Source organism: Brassica rapa, chromosome A03 (genome assembly GCF_000309985.2).
Source record: "Brassica rapa cultivar Chiifu-401-42 chromosome A03, CAAS_Brap_v3.01, whole genome shotgun sequence".
Classification (NCBI taxonomy): domain Eukaryota; kingdom Viridiplantae; phylum Streptophyta; class Magnoliopsida; order Brassicales; family Brassicaceae; genus Brassica; species Brassica rapa.
Genome location: NC_024797.2, coordinates 28,036,805 through 28,055,555, shown reverse-complemented (window position 1 = coordinate 28,055,555; position 18,751 = coordinate 28,036,805). Strand labels below are relative to the sequence as shown.

General features: G+C 41.8%; 4 protein-coding genes and 1 long non-coding RNA gene across 7 annotated transcripts; 4 read left to right on the top strand and 1 right to left on the bottom strand.

Annotated features, from left to right (window-relative positions):
- The first annotated feature begins 132 nt into the window (after nucleotides 1–132).
- LOC103861801 lies at nucleotides 133–1,801 on the top strand. Its single transcript, XM_009139506.3, has 5 exons — nucleotides 133–472; nucleotides 634–789; nucleotides 1,103–1,198; nucleotides 1,296–1,416; nucleotides 1,488–1,801. Exons 1-5 carry the CDS (start codon nucleotides 215–217, stop codon nucleotides 1,649–1,651), a joined length of 795 nt encoding a protein of 264 aa, XP_009137754.1. The 5' UTR covers nucleotides 133–214; the 3' UTR covers nucleotides 1,652–1,801.
- A 234-nt stretch (nucleotides 1,802–2,035) lies between these two features.
- Nucleotides 2,036–7,283, top strand: LOC117133004. Its single transcript, XM_033288814.1, has 14 exons — nucleotides 2,036–2,444; nucleotides 2,539–3,446; nucleotides 3,667–4,413; nucleotides 4,479–4,541; nucleotides 4,621–4,689; nucleotides 4,792–4,872; nucleotides 4,953–5,030; nucleotides 5,219–5,293; nucleotides 5,490–5,540; nucleotides 5,637–5,669; nucleotides 5,776–5,898; nucleotides 5,985–6,223; nucleotides 6,308–6,392; nucleotides 6,471–7,283. The coding sequence occupies exons 1-14, from the start codon at nucleotides 2,402–2,404 to the stop codon at nucleotides 7,098–7,100; spliced, it is 3,225 nt and encodes a 1,074-aa protein (XP_033144705.1). The 5' UTR covers nucleotides 2,036–2,401; the 3' UTR covers nucleotides 7,101–7,283.
- Nucleotides 7,284–11,920: 4,637 nt separating this feature from the next.
- LOC103861799 lies at nucleotides 11,921–13,876 on the top strand. Of its 3 annotated transcripts, XM_009139504.3 has the most exons (5): nucleotides 11,921–12,162; nucleotides 12,923–12,995; nucleotides 13,211–13,435; nucleotides 13,526–13,591; nucleotides 13,695–13,876. In XM_009139504.3, the coding sequence occupies exons 1-4, from the start codon at nucleotides 12,011–12,013 to the stop codon at nucleotides 13,574–13,576; spliced, it is 501 nt and encodes a 166-aa protein (XP_009137752.1). In that variant the 5' UTR covers nucleotides 11,921–12,010; the 3' UTR covers nucleotides 13,577–13,591; nucleotides 13,695–13,876. The 3 variants fall into 3 exon arrangements, with proteins under 3 accessions (XP_009137752.1, XP_009137751.1, XP_018513268.1); XM_009139503.3 differs by having other exon boundaries at nucleotides 13,526–13,755; XM_018657752.2 differs by having other exon boundaries at nucleotides 12,923–12,996; nucleotides 13,215–13,435; nucleotides 13,526–13,755.
- LOC103861800 lies at nucleotides 13,623–18,598 on the bottom strand. Its single transcript, XM_009139505.3, has 15 exons — nucleotides 17,876–18,598; nucleotides 17,667–17,788; nucleotides 17,494–17,582; nucleotides 17,373–17,408; nucleotides 17,201–17,294; nucleotides 17,076–17,118; nucleotides 16,868–16,968; nucleotides 16,725–16,789; nucleotides 16,156–16,649; nucleotides 15,989–16,073; nucleotides 15,299–15,397; nucleotides 14,658–15,226; nucleotides 14,453–14,588; nucleotides 14,164–14,367; nucleotides 13,623–14,089 (listed from the first exon to the last, which is right to left on the bottom strand). The coding sequence occupies exons 1-15, from the start codon at nucleotides 18,088–18,090 to the stop codon at nucleotides 13,976–13,978; spliced, it is 2,466 nt and encodes an 821-aa protein (XP_009137753.1). The 5' UTR covers nucleotides 18,091–18,598; the 3' UTR covers nucleotides 13,623–13,975.
- Nucleotides 15,394–16,392, top strand: LOC117133003. The gene is made up of 3 exons (XR_004456806.1): nucleotides 15,394–15,580; nucleotides 15,819–16,111; nucleotides 16,196–16,392. It is a non-coding gene; the product is annotated as an uncharacterized LOC117133003 (long non-coding RNA).
- Nucleotides 18,599–18,751: the final 153 nt, after the last annotated feature.

Below are 18,751 nucleotides of genomic sequence, written 5' to 3'. Positions count from 1 at the left end.
TTTGGACCATACCGCAATTGTTCGGCATATTACCATTTGAACCAGCAGATTTTTTTTTGCCAGCGGATGTAGTTTCTAAATTGTTCAAATTAAATTTGCAGGTAGACAAACAAATTGAAAACGTAAAAGAAGAAAAGAATGTGGGCCCATTGGGCCTAGATATTGGAGCTTGAAGCTTAGCAAGAAGCTGAGGACATGGTTAGTCCACCAGAAAATGGCGTTTCTCTGTTCATCGTCTCTTCCTTCATGCTCTGTCGCCATTTTCAGCAAGTCAAACACAGATGGATTCCGTTCTTCTCCTTCCTATAGGCTCCGGTTACGTCCTATCTCCGCCTCACACGTTCTTGCTCCAGCGATCGACAGGTCAGCGATCGTCATATCCGAAACAGTGTCTGAGGACGAGCTTTGGGCTGCAGCTTGCCTCCGCGTGCGGACCTTCAACGAACTCAACCCTTCTTCTTTCAATATCCAAGTCAGTTCTTCTCCCTATTACATCTGTTTGGCATCTTTGGTTTTGGACTTTGGGAGTGTATATATACATATTCAAGAAGTCTTGAAAGTGTTTCTCTTTGATGGGTTTTATCCTTATGTTCTTGAGCTGATATTACGTTTTGCTGTTTAAGTTTCTTTTAGGATCACAGAAGATACTTGGCAGAGCGTGAGTTCGAAGCGCTTAAGGAGAGAGTTTCAGGGAAGAGGGAAGGGTTTACGAGGGTGTCCTGCGTAAATGCTACTCTTCCGTTATCTCAACTATCAACCTCTTCTGAGGATTTATGCTCTGCATGTAAGGTCTGTCTTTTCATTTGCTCATCTTGTATTATTACCAGTGGCATCCCAGTAGAGTTAGTATAATAGAAGACTTTTTTTCAAGGGACTTTGAAGAGGCTTCCTTTCATAAATGTGTGAGGGCAGAGTCAGCCCTGAAATTTTAAGTACTATACACAATTTAGTAAAAAAATTAATAAAATCTTGTTTTAAACAATTTGGAGGTATTGTGTTTATGTACATTTCCTCTTAAAAAATTTGGGTTACATAGACCAATATTTCATTGTTGCTTTGGTGTTTGATATGGATTTGTGCTACGCTTCATCTGTTTCTTCAGTATTCTGATGGGATAGAAGACAGAGTTGTGGTGGGGAGCCTTGATCTTAACCAATGCCGTTGGCTTCCTGATGAAATCGCTGGAACAAAACCAGAGGTATGTATTTGATGTTACCAAACTTTGTATATAACAAAAAACAAAAAAAATCTTCAATCTGATAGTAGACAAGCTTATAGTCCTTTTTGTTATATAGGGGTTTAGTGTGGATTTTGCGAGGGCATACTTGAGCAACGTCTGTGTTGCGAAAGAGCTGCATCGTAATGGAGTTGGTTACAAGCTCATTGAAAAGTCCAAAGTAGTTGCTAGAGAATGGGGTAAGAACTTTTGATTATAATAGTACACTCCAAAAATGGACTTAGAAAAGGAGTTGTGATATGGGTTCCAGGAATAACGGATATGTACGTGCATGTGACGGTGGTCAATGAAGCAGCTAAGAGGTTATACATGAAAAGTGGGTTCGTGCAAGAGAGCGCTGAGCCGGCGTGGCAAGCTCGATACCTTAACAGGCCACAACGGCTCCTCCTCTGGCTCTCTCTCCCTACTTCATGATTCATGTCCAAATGTAAATCTTTTCATAATTAAATTTGTATAAATTTTCTTGGTAATCAATTAAAAAACTTTATATAACTCGCAAACATAATCACCTTTTATTTCAAGCTTGTAATTTTTTTTATTGTCTTAAAATCAATTCCTTGCACATATCTGATGTTTTAACCAACATTGTAGCTTATTAACTTGCATAAAAAAAATTGTTTGAGAAAGGCCCTTAAGTTAATGATTTATTAATACTTTTACACCAAGAACTTTAGGATTTGAATCATAACAATATGGTGCAAATTGGAATTATTTGTCATTGGTCTTTATATAGCACTAACAAATTCTATTAGAATAAAATAATAATAGATTAATGTTAAACATATTCTTGGTGTTAGTCCAGTGTCTTGTATAATCAAGTCACCCTTTAGAGTTTTTAATTAAATAATGAGTTATTTTCACTCTAGGGCAGTTTACGTGTTTCTATGTCATAAAAAGGCACTTGCCGCTACTGGGGCAGTTTCCATGTGAAAAGACCCAACTTGCTCTCAAAAAATCCTAACCAGCCCGTTCCTTTTCTTTTTTCTTAGTTCGATTGTTCAAATTTCAAAATTTAAAATCGATGTAGTGGGCCCAGGGACGCATATTATAGACGGATCTGTAAGGATAATTATTCACTTTCAACTTCGCTTTTACCGAGACCCGAGAGCGAGAAACCGAAGCGGCGATAGCCAGCCAAAAAAAACGACGGCGACGATAAACAAGATGTCTCGACGGTGGAGTCTTCGTGGTAAAGAGATTGCCGTTGGTTAGTGATGCGCATTCCCCCCTCTTAGTTTGGATCTAGTGTTTGTGTTGATTTGTGTCTCAATCGAGTTGTTTTTTTTTCTTGATTGGAACAGACGATGAAGATGTTGTACCGGCCGGTCTACCGGAAAGGTTATTTGCAACGGATCGTTTCCCATGCGAGAGAATCAACATGTACTCTACTATAGATTTTCTGCTGTGCGTTAGAGACGCACTAAACGGTACCGAGGAGATGGCGATGCTCCTGAGATCTTGCTTTGGAACCCTATTTAGGTTTCCTGTCCGTAGGGTGCTGATGGGCAAAGTGATACACGGGATGCTGACAAGGCAGGTGCTAACGAAGAAGAAATATGAGTTGTGGCCGGTGTTTGGTGGAAACCCCTTCAGATTCTCATTGGTGGAGTTTGGTGAGGTTACTGGGTTGCCCTGTGACGAGTTCGAAGAGGGGTACAGCATCGACTACGAGTTGCCGGCTACAGAGGAGAACTATGCGTACTGGGAAAGGTTGATTGGGCCAGACAGGGATGCGACAATAGCAGACCTTGTGGCCATGGTTTTAGGCGACACGGGGATGCCGGCTTCGCGCAAGTTGAGGTTGTGTTTGATAATAATTGTAGACGGGGTGCTAGTGCCTACATCTCAGATACAGAAGCCGAGTCTGAAACATGTTAATCTTGTGAAGAATATCAAAAACTTCCTTGCTTTCCAGTGGGGTAGGGAATCGTTTGCTTGGGCGATTAGAACGATGAAGCCATGTCCTAAAGTGATGGGTAAGTGTGAGGATCCAAATGGAGATTTCTGTAAGAAGCTGAGGCAGAAGACTCTTAGGATTCTGGGTTTTCCGCTGGCGTTGCAGTTGGTGGCGTTCGAACTTATCCCCCAGTTGCTGAAACAAGCACGCGGCGATGATAGCACGACATTGCTCACTTTCCCAGGGCAAGTGTTGCCACAGCATGCAGGGTTGACTGTGGTTCATTTGCGCAAAGCAGAGCATGAGGCGGGGGTAAGGAGTTTTTATGTACATGTTTCTTTTTCTTAGATGTAAGTAGTTAATGTACACTTGTACTGGAATAAAAAGTGTACATGTAATGCATTAGAGTTATGGACATTAGTATAGTAGTATGTACGCATAGATATGTTACTGTACACTTGTACTGAAATAGAAAGTGTACATGTAATGCATTAGAGTTTCAGTTGGGTCTTATAAGTTTTCGTTGTTTCAGTTGGTTGTGCAGCCGATGATGGAGATAAGTGGAACCCACGACGAAAGGTGGGCAGCCTGGGATGATGAGAAGTATGACAAAAAGGTGGAGAACATGCTTGGGATGATAAAAAACGGGTATGCGTTTAGCAAAGGTGATTGGGGCGGAGGCGATGTAGGTGATCCAATTTACAAGCACGGTGTGAAAGTGAATGCTAAGAAGCGGAAGGGCGCAGCGAACATCGGAGTGACGGAAGCACCCGTTCTAAAACAAAGACGTGTTAGCGGTTATTTTAGACGTGGAGCTATGTTGGATGCACAGCAGTATAAGAGGATGGAGGCGCATGTCCAAGAACTGGTGTTAGAAGTTCAGAAGCTCAAGAACGTGGTTGAGAGACAAGGTAGGAAGTTTGAGAAATGGAAGACCTTTGTTAAGGGTAAGGGCTCAATCAAAAAACAAGGGAGTATTAAGAGTAGGTCCAAGAGGAGAAGCTTACAGGGAAGGGAATGGACTGTAAGACGGTGCCCGGTGGCAGAGGACGAGGATGAGAGTGCGGAGGAGTATGTTCCAGTTATTAGCGCCGGCGACACGGAGGGCGAAGGAGACGTTAAAACACCTGAACATAGTTCAGAGGACAGGCCGTCTTTGTTAGTTAGGTTGCCACCGGGCGACGGTGTACCTTTGCAATGGGTTGAACCAGGGGCTGGGGACAAAGTTGTATATCGGGCCGTGCACAGCCAAACGTTCTTTGTGCACAGTGAGGAAGAGGTTTGTTTCGCGATTTTGTGAATTTTAACCGAATTAGGCACTCATGTTTTTGAGATGTTGTGCAGGATAGCAGCGTTGGTGGTGGGAGCCGAGAGCAAGGAGGGTCTGGCGACGGGCTGGATGCTAGTGTAAGTAACTTGCAACATTTTGATTGTTGTTTCAATCCTTTTTTGGAATTGGATTTGATGTCATGAATGGGGTTTTCAGGCTATGTCCGCTTTGGATGCTATAGTGTTGGCAGCCACCGGAGTCAAGGCTGGTGATAGGCAATCAGAGGTAGTAAAGTGATTGCTTTGGCTGATAACTATTGTATGAGTGGGTCCTATCCCCTGATCTATGTAGGGCACTGTTATTGATGGTGGTTAACTATTGTATTAGGGGACCCCTACGGAGGTGCTTGATGTTTCGTCTGTTAGGGGTGGTGAGGAAACTCTGATGGCAACAGAAGCTGAGAATAAGGTATGCAGGCTTTTTGAAAGGGGTGTACAGAGGTTTATGTACACGTGGGATGGATTGTAAAATTTTGTTTATGTGTGCAGGAGGAGAACCACGATGTAGCTGAGGGCATGGGGGAGCCACCTTTAGGGTCTGAGGCGGTGATAGAGGCAGAGGACAAGGTAGTAATCCTTTTGTTGCCTGAACACCACTGACACATCATTTTCTGTATGCGCCTGTACTTCATAATTTATATGTACATGGTTACAATAGCAAGTGCATGTACTAGTGCTGAACTAACGTACACGTGTACAATAGCAAGTGCATGTACTGGTTCTGTACTAACGTACTTGATGTCGATCTTGTTCAGGTTTTGTTTGAGGACCATGTGACCGTGGCTGGGGTGGGTGAGGTACAAAAAGTGGACACCGAGACAGAGGATAAGGTATTTTTATTTCGTTCCTTAAATTTCAAAGTCCCGTTGGCTTGTTTTATACTTTTGTAATTGATGTGTGCAAATGTCTGCAGTGTACACATGTTACATATATTTGGTGTTGTACACATGTACAATAGCGTGGATGTGTATATATTTTAGTGTACACATGGACTGTGTAGTGAGTGTTTTTTTGTTTTCCCGGCAGGCGGACGAGTCTGAGGGAGCTGGAGAAAAGGATGAGGCAGGCATAGCTAAGGTACCTTTTTTTGTGCCTAAGTAATTTTGGCAGACTGTAACTGTACGTTCTTGGTCATTCGCTGTACTGAACGTATTTGATATTGATGTTGTTTAGGTTTTGGTTGAGGACCATTTGACAGAGGAGAAGGTATTCATTCGCGTGTTTCGTATTGTTTGATTTGCGCAATCATCGATGTGTACACATTAGATTGTACACATGTACGATGGAGTGAGTATTTCTGTTTTCCCCGCAGACGGAAAAGATTGTGAAGGAGAAGGGTGAGACCATGAGTGAAGAGAAGGGTGATCTCATGATTGTAGAGGAGGGCAAAGGCGAAGAAAAAATTGAAAACGAGAACGATGAAAGCGATAGTCAGGTTGAGTTTTGCGCGCATGACCCTGTGTATAGGACCTTTATGAGCACACGTGTGGGCTAATGAATCTCTTTTATTGTGGGTGACAGGAGGTGGGTGATTCGGAGGATGCGGAGATAACAGGGGTGGGTCCAAACACGAATGTTTTGGTTGTTAGTGATACATCTGATGGGGGGCGGACTGGAAGGCATGAGCCAGTTGAACAAGAAGGTGAACTGGCGGCAGTGTTACTGGCAAAGGATCAGTACATTGTACCGGACATTGTCCCGACTGTTGAAGATTGCGACTACGCCTACTTCGAACGAGTGTTGCTTGCCAATCTAAAAGTGTAAGCGTTGCTACGTTATTTTAATTTTTTAACCCATAAACAGACCACCCTATATTGTAATTGTTACTGATGCGTTCCTTGCAGGATGCATAAAAATGCGGGTGGATATAATCTGGACAACGAGTTTTTCATAAATCTGGCTACGCCTTGCAAATGGGTTAGTAGCACGGTAAGTCTGTTTCCGTTGACTTTGTGTTTAGTCTGTTAGTTGGGTTTGATTATTGTAAATAATGTTTGCTTTGGTTAGCATATGGATGTGCTGGCGGATTACGTTGGGAGATTGCATGGAGAGGCCTTAAGACGAAACCGGGCGATGTTGGTTGCGCCCTGGTTTTCAGCACACTTGCAAGTGAAGGAGAGGTCATTCAAAGCGGCGAGACGCAAAACCCGCATAGCAACTGATGCGAAGCTAACGAAGTTCCTTACAGTAGAGGGGAAGACGTGGGGGGTTGACGTGGACACGCTGTACGCCCCAATGATTTGGGGAGGGGATCATTGGGTGGGGCTTTGCATACGACTTGCGACGTGGGATATATTGGTATTTGATCTGAACCCCCGTTTGAAGAGTGAGGACCAAGTAGCTTTGCTGATGGAACCTGTGGCGGGAATCCTTCCTTACCTTGCGAAGAAAGTGTGTCCACCGCAAGCGGTTGGAGAACATGCGCTTGTGCCCTTCCATGTTGAGAGGGTAGTTGGTTTGTATGAAAACCGGCGCAGCGGGGACTGTGGGCCTTTGGCCATTAAGTTCCTGGAAATGCACGCGACGGGCAATGAGGAACCAACGATGGCTGGGCTAACCGATGATCTGGTGGACATATTCCGGAAACAGTATGCGATGGAGATTTATAAAGACTGGGTAGTGCCTTTGTACTTGTGATGATTCCGTAGGGAAAGTTTATTTTGTTGTGACATTGCAGAAAGGGTTGGATGTTTATTTTGGTTAGGGCCCTTGTTGTGTTGTCAGGATGTTTAATTTAGTATCGGCTCTCTGTGTTGCAAGTTTTTTGTATTATCGACTATGGTTGGACGTTTAAGAAAACAAATCTTATTTATGTAGTTATTGTTGTTCACTTGGTTGTCGAATGCGAACAAGTTGTGATACATTTAAATTCCGTCATAATGTATGTTGAAGAATGTACATTAGGGGCTTTATGAAAAACAAGTGCATGCATGTACACTTGTAGTATGCGATGTACACCTGGCGTATGTAGACGATTCAAGTCGGTAAACATTTAGATTGAGTAAGTATGTTAAAGAGTGTACATTTGGGGCGCCCTGAAACACGAGTGAACACATGTACACCTATAGTATGAAATGTACACCTAGCGTATGTACGCATGTACAAAAGCGTACCTGTATGTGGAACCGCTTGGGCTTAATGTGAACACTATAACTTGTGAACGGGTAACGCAATAAATTTAATGTATTGAACTCTGCGACGTCTGTGGTAGGCGTAGGATGTATTTGTGCTAGTTAGGGACACTTGAGGTGTACAGGTGTACGTACGAGCTGGGAACAACAAACGTGTGCATGTTTACATCGGAGGTACACATGTACACAAGCGCTTCTGTATGTGGATGCGTGGGAGGAACCGTTTGACGTTAGTGTGAACACTATAACTTGTAAACATGTACTGAAAGTAAAATTAATGTACGAACTGACAGAGGATGTAGTTGTGCGTGTAAGTATGTATGGACGTGTACATGTGTACAGGCAGACGGTTGTTTATCGTTGTAGCAAACTGTTGGGGTGTAGACATGCAACAAGATCCAAAAATCCGAAAATAGTTAAAGCGTTTTCAGAACAGCTCATACATGTTCATTAATGTTTAGACATGCAACAAAACCAAAAAATCCAAAAACAACAGAGAAGTGAGCTGATGAAAGGTGAAGGCGCTATCCAAAAGCGAAACCTTGTGGATATAGAATTCACCCCGGTTATATGGGGACCTTGCAATTGGTCCTGTTGTGGCCAGAGATACCACACCGACCACACCTGTTGAGTTTGGTTTTCTTTGGAACCTGAGGAGATGAGATTACGAATTTCAAATCAGTGGTGGGGTTGTGTTGAAACGATGAAAAGAAAAATGTATGAGTTTGGTAACCTGTATTTCTCCTGTGGAAGGGTAGCGTTTGTCCTTAGGACGCCCAGAGGGGCGACGGGTCTTGGGAGGCTGTAGGGAGAGGCGTTCAATAGCTGGAGGCAGAGGGTGATCCCCTATAAGAGCCTCGGGGTAAATAACGCCGGCATATGTTTCTTTCCATGTTTGTGTTTTGTAGCAGTCTCCAAAAAGTTGGGAATGTGGATAACCGATGGAATCAGCGGCCAACAGAGCATGTCCGCAAGGGATTTTAAGGTGTTGGAATACTTGGCATGTGCAAACTTTGTTATCGAGAGAAACAGTGTTGGTGTGACCAAAAACACCTTTGACTTGGTAGCTCCAACTAGTAATATTTGAGATTTTGCTGCCTTTAGTTAGCCTAATGTGTGTCTGCATTACATCCTCAACCTCCGGTGTTACAGCCCCCCTGTGTTTTGCTGATTTGGTTCTCCTAGCTGAAAACCAACGAGTCAACATCCTTTGGATGAACATGAACAACTCAACAACAGGTGAAGCCCTCGACTTGGATAGTGCATTATTGAGTTGTTCGGCAACGTTGCTAGTGAGGAGGTTGTATCGGTTCCCTGGGAAATATGTTCTGCTCCATTTAGCAGTCCCAATGTCTTCGAGGTATTTTGCGCACGCTGCACTAGCTTGTCTAATTTTGCCGAAGTTGTCATTGAAATCTTTGCGTCTGTAAGAGAAAGCTGCGGCGCACACCATTTTGGCCAGACCCTTGTTTTTGAATCGTGAGACAACATTCCGCATGATGTGAACAATGCAGGCCCCGTGGTGTGCCTTTGGGAATACGATCTGCTTAGCTTTGAGGAGGGAGTTGTTGCGATCTGATATGATAGTGAGAGCATTGGAATCCGCAATAATCCTTTCAACTTTTGCTAGGAACCAGTGCCATGATTCGTCATTCTCCCCATCAGCGACGGCATAAGCCAAAGGAAAAACCTGGGAACGTGATGAAAATAAAGTGTTAATAAGTGTACACGTTCTGGTATAAATAGAACGTGTACACGTACAGGAAAAGGGTACACGTGAACAAAAGGGATTTAACTTGTACACGGCCGCGAAGCCATGGTAATTTTTCCGATACAGAAAGCAGGAGGAGATACCTGGAAGTTGGCATCTTGCCCGCTGGCCGTGAGTAAGACCCCCTTGTATTTTCCGGATAGATGTGTACCGTCGACAATGAGGACAGGGCGTACACGACGGAAACCCCGAATGGACGCTCCGAAAGAGAGGAAGGCATAAAGAAAACGAGTCTGGCCGAAATCATCTAATTCTGTCTCGATGGCAGTTACGGTACCTGGGTTAGTGGCTTTCAGTCTCTCAAAGTATGAGGCGAGCTCCAGATAGGAATCCTCAGCGTTGCCCGTGATGGATTCAGTTGCTTTTCCCTTAGCCCTGTGGCATTTCATGTATGAGGCAGAGACTCGAAGATCTTCCAAGACCATCTGTTGCAGCTGGGCTGATTTGGGACCAAGGGTTGGTTCACCATATCGGGAACGGTAAACATGAGCGATGACTTTTGAGGTGGCTCTTCTTTTGTAAAGGTCACGTGTGTCGAAGGGGCAGATGTGTACAAAGTTAGCCTTTTTGATAGTGTAGTAACCACAATTGGTGAGTTCTTGTGCTAAGATCCTCCAATCACAGTGAGTATCATGGCAGCTAAGAACAAATGAATGCCTTGTGGTGCGGGTTTGCCTAAAGTGAAAACGTTCCTTTATTGCGTAAATAGCACATGCAATTTGACAGTCTTGCTTGGACGCATATAGCTTCCCCACAGTTGGTTCGCCGTCAGGGTCGTCAAAATTGAGGTCAGGGACATCATCAGCCTGGTATGCGATATCATCAAACATAGGGGGGACGTCGAATTCTTCGTCGCTAATCTCAGATAGGGGCCGCGTCTCGCGAACTGGGGGAGTGGGGGGGGCCTGGGATGTAGAACCATGGGACATCGGATCAGGTGTACGCGTGGACGAGTCGGGTTGTGGAGTATCTGTCGATGTACGGGATGATTGTCCACCCGTACGTTCCCTCTGATGTACACCGAGAAAATCAAGATCTTTCTTCCAGTCAGTTGGATCTTCGCCCGATAAACGGACTGTATGATCGAAGGCATTGCCGTTTCCAGTCGTACAGTGGATGACGGAAGGCGTTGGGGAGGGGGCTGTTTTTGGAACTTTTATCCCAGCCATAACCTCAACTGCATCAGACCCGCCAAGGTGTTCCTCTAACAAAGGATCCCAAAAATCATGGTCATATCCAGCAGGCAGGACGCCATCAGTGTCTTGAGGTTGAGAGCTTTCTGAGGCAGTCTCCTCGTCGTCATCAAGTACCCAACTGTCGGGGATGTTGTCGGGGTCTTCCTTGAACATTTGTTCAAGCATCTCATCTCCGCAAGAAAGAGTTTCTTCATGAAGGGAAAATCGGGTTATTTTGGGGCCTTTTGGAGAAGAGGGGAAGGTAGTAGGAGAATGTAGGGAGTTACTGGCATCAACAGGAACACGAGGTGGGGGATCGTGTAGGAGGTCATCGTCTCCAAAAAGAGAGAATGAAGGGATTTTGGATGAGGCTGTAGAAGGGGGTCGAAAGTGGTTGAGGTCGTGTTTTATAGGTTGATTTGGTGTGGTAAAGGGTAAGGGATTCTCATCCACTTGACTAGCTGGCTGGGTGACGGGTTTGGCTTGGAAGGTGACAAACAAATTCATTCCTAGGTGAGCATCCAGGTGGAGAAAGAAAAAACGAAGAGAACCGTCGTTTGTCATAATAACTGGCGGTGTTGTTAGTCCGGTGACAAGCTCTTTCGTGTTAGGAGGCCAGTAACTCAATACAGGGAGATACGCGGTCTCCGTTGAAGTAAAGAACTCCTTCGTAACGTTGGATTCTAACTCTGACAATGTCATACCAGCGCGTACAGGGACAATCCTGGACATCTGGTCCTTATCGATGGCGAAGTTCCAACCACCGTCGCCGGAAGACCAGGCGCCAGGTATTACCATGCAGTGAGTCGACATGGTGGACCCTGCAAGAGTAAAAAATTACTTAACCTAAACGTTAACATGGATTAATTTGTTAATTAAATTTTTTAAACTAACCACGAGTTTAGAAGTTGATATTTGTGGCCAAATAGATACAAAAGTCCTGATTGTGGTGAGACTGTTCTTCCTCAAAAAAGAAAAATAGAAAGAAAACGAGGAAGATGAAGATGTGGGGAACTTGGTAAAATCTGGACCGCACAAATGAAAAGTCAAATTGTTAATCTAAAGGTTGAAAATTTTGACAGATATCTGTCTTGTCATATATGGCAGAAACATTATGGGTCGTCCGATGGTGAGGAAGATGTGCGGTGGTGAGCGGTTCCCGCCCTTCTACTTGTTGGGTCTTTTTGACTAGTAGTTAGAGATGGACTAAATTAGTTAGAAACAAGTGGAGAAAGGAGAGCTTGTTAGAAGAAACTGCCCTAGTAGCTGAAAGTGACCCAAAGTGTTAATAGAAACTTGTAAACTGTGTTAGAGTGTAATTTTCTCTTAAATAATGGATAAGATTTAAGATATTTTATGTATTTTATTCTTTGGTTATTGGTGGGTCTAAAACGGCGGCGTGTTAACTGGAGTTTGGTAACTAATCCTCCAAAAGAATATAAAAAAACAGAGAAAGGCGCGTGGGAAAATATGAAAGGCTTAGAAATGGTGGTGACGTCGTCTCTCTCTTCAACGCCGTCTATCTTCTTCTTCTCCCTCGGAGCTGCTGATCCTCAAGTTTCTTCTTCCAGTCTCCATGGACGCCTTACGATTCCTTTGATTCCCTATTCCTCTTCTCTAGTGTAAGTTTCTATCTGAAATCTATTTCTCTCTCCTTGTCGAATTACATTTCTCGGTTTCTCATATGTTTTGTGGAAAGTTTTGAACTTTCGGCATGAACAGCGTATGTAGTAGTGTTCTGTCTCGTTATTTTTCAAATTCGTGTTGTGGGTTGTGATTTTCTGTAGCTACGCGCCATTAAAGTGTCTGACTTTGAATCCTTTTCTCTGTAACTGAATGTTGGATCAATGGTTTTTACCGTCTCTAATGTTTAGTCAAGATGTTGTCTTGTCTGTGAGTAATGCCTCTTTCTGATGTTTGGTTAACATTTTTGTTTTTTTTATGGAAACGGTTTAATTGGATGTGTTTCATGGACATATAACTTGTAATGTGAATGTGTTTGCTCTTGCGTTTGGGATACGTTTAGTTATTGGTAACCATCTCATTCACATTCTTTGGTGTATGTCAAGTTTGGCATACCGAATTGGTCGTTATTTTATTCATGAGATAAGCGTTCCTCTTATTCCGCATTGGTTGTCCTGTGTTTGTTCCCTTGTATTCCATTTCTAGCTTTATTTCTTCTCCTTTGTTGCCTCGTCTCTTGAATTATTATGTGGTATTTTTCTATTTAAGATGATAATAAGATCTTGAGAAAGAAAGTATCCAGGCTTAGTTTTTTCTAATTCTTTTCTCATGTGACTAAATATCCAAGTCACTGATCAAACGTTATCATTGCTTTTGATAGTTAGATATCTTCCACTATATCTTTGTGTGGTTTCTCAGAAAGGGACTAAGAAGACACCAAGATGCAACAAGAGCCAGAGGTGGAGCAGTTCGAGTCCTAGCTAATCCAAACGTATGACCTTTCTGACCATTTTGCTCTGATATATATTTGCTTTTCCATTTGCAAACCAAGAACATTTCATTTCCTGGTTAAACTAGGATCCAAGTCTCTGTTACATGTAACCCTTTGTTAGGATAGTAAAGTCTGAGAAATTGTGAATGGTGGTTGAGTCTTTTAATAGTGTAGTTTATAAGTTTCTTCCCATGCCTGAGTGTTTGTTTGTGTAGGCGTCATCTCCTCCTCCAGGAAGAGTAAAGGCAAAAAAGGAGGTAATCATGGTAGACCCTCTTGAGGCCAAGAGATTAGCAGCGAAGCAAATGGAAGAGATTAAAGGCAGAGAGAGGCAACAGAGAAGGCGTGAAATAGAGGCTATTAACGGAGCCTGGGCAATCATAGGACTCACCATTGGCCTTATAATCGAAGCCCAAACGGGGAAGGGTATCTTGGCTCAGGTTTGTTTATATTCTACACTTCCTCACTGTTTTTGAGAACTAGAAAAGGACTTTTTTACTGAAGACTCGTGTTAAATTTTATAAATGCAGTTGGTTGGTTATTGGTCTGCGCTTCTGCATCTATTCACTCCATCAACATAAGAGTTTCCCAAAACAGTACACAATCAAACCTGACCATTTGGTTTACTCTATTTTCTACTGATGTTGTTCATGTAAGTTCTTTTAACATTTTATACTCCTCGGCTATGTCTATGTGCAGATTCTAAGAAGGGTACACGAATTATATACAATTAAAAGAAGTGAAACAATGTTGCAAGATATGTTTGGTCTATCTTATCTTTAAAATCTGTGAAATATAAAAATGAGGCTTGACATAAACAGCTAAATTTTGTATTAATAATAAACAAGAGATAATTAACTGTACATGTTTTATTTACAAAATCTCCAGAATTAAAGTTTAATAGTATGATAATACTATGAAATATTACTCATAAAGATGAAAAATTTGTAGAAAATGTTATCAGGAATGTGTTGGGGTTACTAAAGGAAATAAGAGAGCTGTTCCTGCTTCCTGGAGCCTCCTTCTCCATACAATTCATTCCACTGCTTCAGTTCATTCATTCCTGCTCCTTCTGCTGCAAAACTAGCAGCAACCTGCAAAAATTCAAACCAATTAGCTTTTGTCTTTGCAACAAGATCATCAAACACAACTAAGTGCCTTAACTTACCTGGCTTTTAGCTACTCTCATGTCTTCCATGCTCAAACCTCTCAGCGTTATCACTCTCTCCTCAGATGCTTCTTCTTTTGCTTCAGTTCCCTCTTCACTACTACTCTTCTCTGCTTCCTCTCTCTTCTTCCTCTCCTGGTCTTTCAAGCACTCATGCTTTATCAGCTCCCTCACTGGTCTATATGCAGCTGTTGTGCAAAAGTTCTGTTTGTAATGACATTCACCATAGTCAGTCCATGAAGAGAAGATAATGGTGTTGGTTAAAGCGAGATGAGAGTTGTGGTCAAACCTTGAGATCACTTCCACTGTAGCCATCTGTCATCTGTGCAAGCTCATGGAAATCAAGATTCTCTGTCTTCTCTTTTGACAGTAAAGTTCTCAAGATCTTCTCCCTGCTCTCCATCGATGGAAGACCAACCATGATTCTACCTCCCAACAAAACATGGAGTTAGTACAACTCAAGCTAAGGTTTCAAGTGAAAAATATCCACTAACCTTCTCTCAAACCTCCTAATGATGGCTTCATCAAGATCAAAAGGCCTGTTTGTTGCAGCAAGAACTAGAATCCTATCACCTGAGCTTGACATAAGCCCGTCCCAATGCGTCATGAACTCGTTTTTAATCTTCCTCATAGCTTCATGCTCTCCAGCTCTAGTCCTCTGCCCCAGCATGCTATCCACTTCATCAACAAAGATAATAGTCGGAGACACTTTAGCTGCAAGTGTGAACAAAGCTCTCACATTCTTCTCGTCTTCTCCAAACCATTTTGAAGTGATTGTGGACATAGACACGTTTATGAAACTAGCTCCAGCTTCGTTCGCTATAGCTTTCGCCATCATGGTTTTACCGGTGCCAGGTGGTCCAAAGAGGAGGATCCCTCTGCAGGGCTTGAGAAGGCCTCCTTTGAACAGGTCAGGCCTACGGAGAGGAAGCATGACAAGCTCTTGAAGTGATTCTTTGGTTTCGTCTAGTGAACCTATGTCAGCAAACGTCACACCGATCTCATCTGCAGGGATAACCTCTGGTCTTATGCGCTTCTCGAATTCATTGTCAGGAGGCACCTCCTACAAAACCAAACCTGTAAGGTAACGCAAATACGTTGACATATGAATGTTGAATAGTATGTTTTAGCTTACGTTTACAGGCACTTTTGGAGGCAGGGGACATTCATTCTTTTCTGAAGGAGTCGTCTCAGATTTGAGCTCACTGTTTATCATCCCTTCACTTTCCTCTCCCTGCACCAGAGCCATAAACATATCAGTCATCTTAATATTTCAAAAGCACATGGTCAGAACTAGTGCTGGGCAATAAGGTTTTCGGTGCAGATCGGTTCGCCTTATTAGGATTTCGAGTTATTCGGATTGTGGTGTTTAGGACTCGTTTAGGAATCGGACATTTTTCGGATTGGATCATTTCGGGTATGTCGGGTTTGGATTGGGTTTCAATTTATTTTTATGAAATCTGAATTGGAACCAAACTAGAAATAGTTCTGGTTTGGTTTGGTTTGGGTTTAAAGTCGAAAAAAAAAAGACTCCGAAAATCTCATTTAAACCCCAAAAATTGAAATATTCTAATTTGGGGTTTTTAATATTTTTATTTATAAATAATATAAAAAGTTAAAATTGCTTAATATTTTATTATATTTCGAATATTCAGGTGTTCGTTTGGTTCGCTGTTCGGGTTTGGTTTTGATTTCTCAGGATTAGAAAAATAGGAACGTTTGGGTTTTTGGTAAATTTTGGTCAAGTTCCAATTTGTCTGCTCGATTCCAGTTCGGTTTTCGGGTTTAAGATAATATGCCCAGGACTAGTCAAAACTGTTAATACCTTGGAGTCAGAGTTTCTGTCCATCTTCAAGGAGTTCTCATGACAACTATGACCTTCCTGGAATATGCTCAGTCCATGGGATAAGCTGTTGCAGTATCATTTAATCAGTTTAGCTTAAGAAAGGTGAAAACTCGTTGTTCTGAAGAGATAATTGTTATTCTTAGTACCTGTTGGAAGATATTACAAGCCTCCCGTTTTTGTACTCAGGTTCTTTGTTGTTCATCAGATGGTAAGAGATTGCAGTAACCACAATCTCCTCAATGTGACTGCTTAGGAACATGGTATCTGCATGGCATACCGAACCTAAGTCATCACATTCTAAATCATTAGCCGCAAGAACCTCAGCTATGTGGTTCTTGTTGTCCTGGAACTGAATCAGTTTCATGTCGTCTTCAAACCGAGTTTTCCAGCTCATGAGTTGAGATTCATCCTCTGGAGGTCTGATCTCGATGTTGTAAGGAAACAAAGCGGAAATGCCTTCTCCTACTTGTTGGCAGTCATCTTCAGGTTCTAATAGTCTTGAGCCGAGAAGTAAAACAGGTCCAGAAAGCTTAGACAAGAGCTTCTGGAACAGTTTGTAGAACCTTTCTGACTGAAGAAGCTTCTCAACGTCCCTTAGGTATATTATAATAGGATTGGCTTCCGAAACCGAAACCAAGACCTGTAAAGATAACAGTGTTCAGTTTAAGAGTTGAACTGAATCATTCCATGATGATTTTGACTTTTGAGGTATTACCTTGTAAAGTGACTGAAGGAAAAGTCTCTCATCAAAACACAAGTTTGTACTGCGTTTGCTTGAAGCTATAGAGGTATAGACAACCACAAATGAACAAGAGATCTAAGAATCTGAAGGTTAATACAACTAAGACGTTTCCATACCTGAAACAGAAGTTCCAGAACGGGATGATATACTACTGATATCAGAAGCAGCAGAAGCATTTCGCTTGAGTTGCGGAGGATGACTTGAACCTTCAAAGCCCCTGGTACTTCAAAGGAACTAGTGAGCTTACATAAAACAGATAGAGCTATACCGTCAAGAGAGTTTTAAGATACAAAAAGAAACCAAGCAAGACAAGCACCAATGTACCTTGAGGTAAGATCGTTGCCACTAGTGAGCCTACGCAAGGTCCCTGCCATTTACAATAATGCTCACACTTGAGATTCATTAGGAACAAAAAAAAAAAATTCTAAGACAATTGAGAATGTATGTACCTCTTGGTTGTTCCCTTTGGGTGAGCATAGAGAAAGATCCCACTAGATTCGACATTTTGTCCAACGTCAGCTCAGAAATAGACCTCTTGTGAGACTAGCAAACAGTAGATAAGAAATAAACACACAGTCACAAATGTATGCTACACTAACATAAGATCACAGAGTAACATACAGGTTCCTTCTTGACGCATCCGTACTTGCTTTGTATCTGTATCAAAAAATAAAAGCTTACAAAAGCTACTCTTTACATGGCAAACTGGCAACTACTAAAACTATATGAGATTAGTTATCACCTTAATAGAGAAGTCTGTTACATCTAGTAGTAATAGTTTCGATTCAAAGTAATGAGCCAATGCTTTTGCTAGCATTTGCTGATAAAACTCTGCCAAGAAAAAAATAGAGAATTACACAAAAACCATTGAGGAGATTGAGGTATGATGAACACAAAAAGATGAGGAATGTTTACCGGCTGGTCCAGACAGTAGAATAGCTTTACTCGCAGGTGCAAGATTACGCGTGTGCTTAGAGATATCAAACTGCTTTAGGTGAACATAAGCTGCATTTGTCAATAGAAGCCGAGTTTTCTCGCTGCAACATGATTAAAGTTAAGCATAATGAGTATAGTAATATAAACAAAATGCATCTTTCTTGAGATACAAGAAATGTTGATGTTACCTTAGGAAATAAGGAAACTCGTCGAAAGTGACACCACTCTCTCTTCCATCAACAATCTGCCTCACCAACTCTTGCTCAATCTTTTCTCCCGTAAGACCATCTTCTGCAGATACCGAGCCGTTTGCCCATTTACCTAAACCTTGACCTGATGCTAGCCCGAGTCCTAAACCAACACCGACCCCTAACGCTGAGAACAACACGCTCTTCTGCTCCATTTCTGCCAAACAAATCCTTGAACCAAACGCAAAAGCATTCCCTGATTAAAATGTTGTCTTTTTGTTTTTTATTCTCAAATAACTCAGTTTTATTGGGTGAATAAGGATTTGGTGGACGATAGAGAATACAAATAGGTGTGATATGTGTAGGACGATCGTTCTCTATCTATAGAAATGCTTTCATTAGCTTTTATGGTCGTTAACCCTTTTGCCGGGAAATATCAACCATTTTGGAATATTTTACCCCAAAAAAAAACCATTTAAAATGTTTCTAATAAAAATAGGAAAGTAAAACTATTAAGGAAAAACTGTTTTTTTAGAGCAAAAAAATAGTAACTATGTCCATTTAGACTAATCTATATTTTGTGTCATATTTTCCTATAACACCCTTTAATATTTTTGAAAATAAATTTAATAAATAGTTTTACTAACAAATTTTTTTTGAAAAAATAGTAACTTTTGATAAAATACCTATACGAACTTAGTGATATTTTTTCTAGTTATAAAAAGTTAAAATTTCATATTATGTTCTAAATAAAGTAGAAATGACATTCTACGAAGTAGAAAACGAAATCTACTTTTTTCATTGAATCTACAATGTTTAGAATACGTGATCTACGTAAATAGGAGTATTCTAAAAATATTTAGAATACACATTCCG

Bases quoted from the DNA above. Each gene is read 5' to 3' on its own strand.
- LOC103861799 (XM_009139504.3), top strand. From the start codon at position 12,011: ATGAAAGGCTTAGAAATGGTGGTGACGTCGTCTCTCTCTTCAACGCCG. The intron at 12,163-12,922 runs GTAAGTTTCTAT...GTGGTTTCTCAG, and splicing joins CCCTATTCCTCTTCTCTAGT to AAAGGGACTAAGAAGACACC. The intron at 13,436-13,525 runs GTTTGTTTATAT...TTATAAATGCAG, and splicing joins GGAAGGGTATCTTGGCTCAG to TTGGTTGGTTATTGGTCTGC.
- LOC103861800 (XM_009139505.3), bottom strand. From the start codon at position 18,090: ATGGAGCAGAAGAGCGTGTTGTTCTCAGCGTTAGGGGTCGGTGTTGGT. The intron at 16,074-16,155 runs GTACTAAGAATA...ATACTGCAACAG, and splicing joins CTTGTAATATCTTCCAACAG to CTTATCCCATGGACTGAGCA. The intron at 14,090-14,163 runs GTAAGTTAAGGC...GAATTTTTGCAG, and splicing joins TGAGAGTAGCTAAAAGCCAG to GTTGCTGCTAGTTTTGCAGC.
- LOC117133004 (XM_033288814.1), top strand. From the start codon at position 2,402: ATGTCTCGACGGTGGAGTCTTCGTGGTAAAGAGATTGCCGTTG. The intron at 4,542-4,620 runs GTAAGTAACTTG...TGGGGTTTTCAG, and splicing joins GCGACGGGCTGGATGCTAGT to GCTATGTCCGCTTTGGATGC. The intron at 4,873-4,952 runs GTATGCAGGCTT...TTATGTGTGCAG, and splicing joins CAACAGAAGCTGAGAATAAG to GAGGAGAACCACGATGTAGC.
- LOC103861801 (XM_009139506.3), top strand. From the start codon at position 215: ATGGCGTTTCTCTGTTCATCGTCTCTTCCTTCATGCTCTGTCGCCATT. The intron at 473-633 runs GTCAGTTCTTCT...AGTTTCTTTTAG, and splicing joins CTTCTTCTTTCAATATCCAA to GATCACAGAAGATACTTGGC. The intron at 790-1,102 runs GTCTGTCTTTTC...CTGTTTCTTCAG, and splicing joins ATTTATGCTCTGCATGTAAG to TATTCTGATGGGATAGAAGA.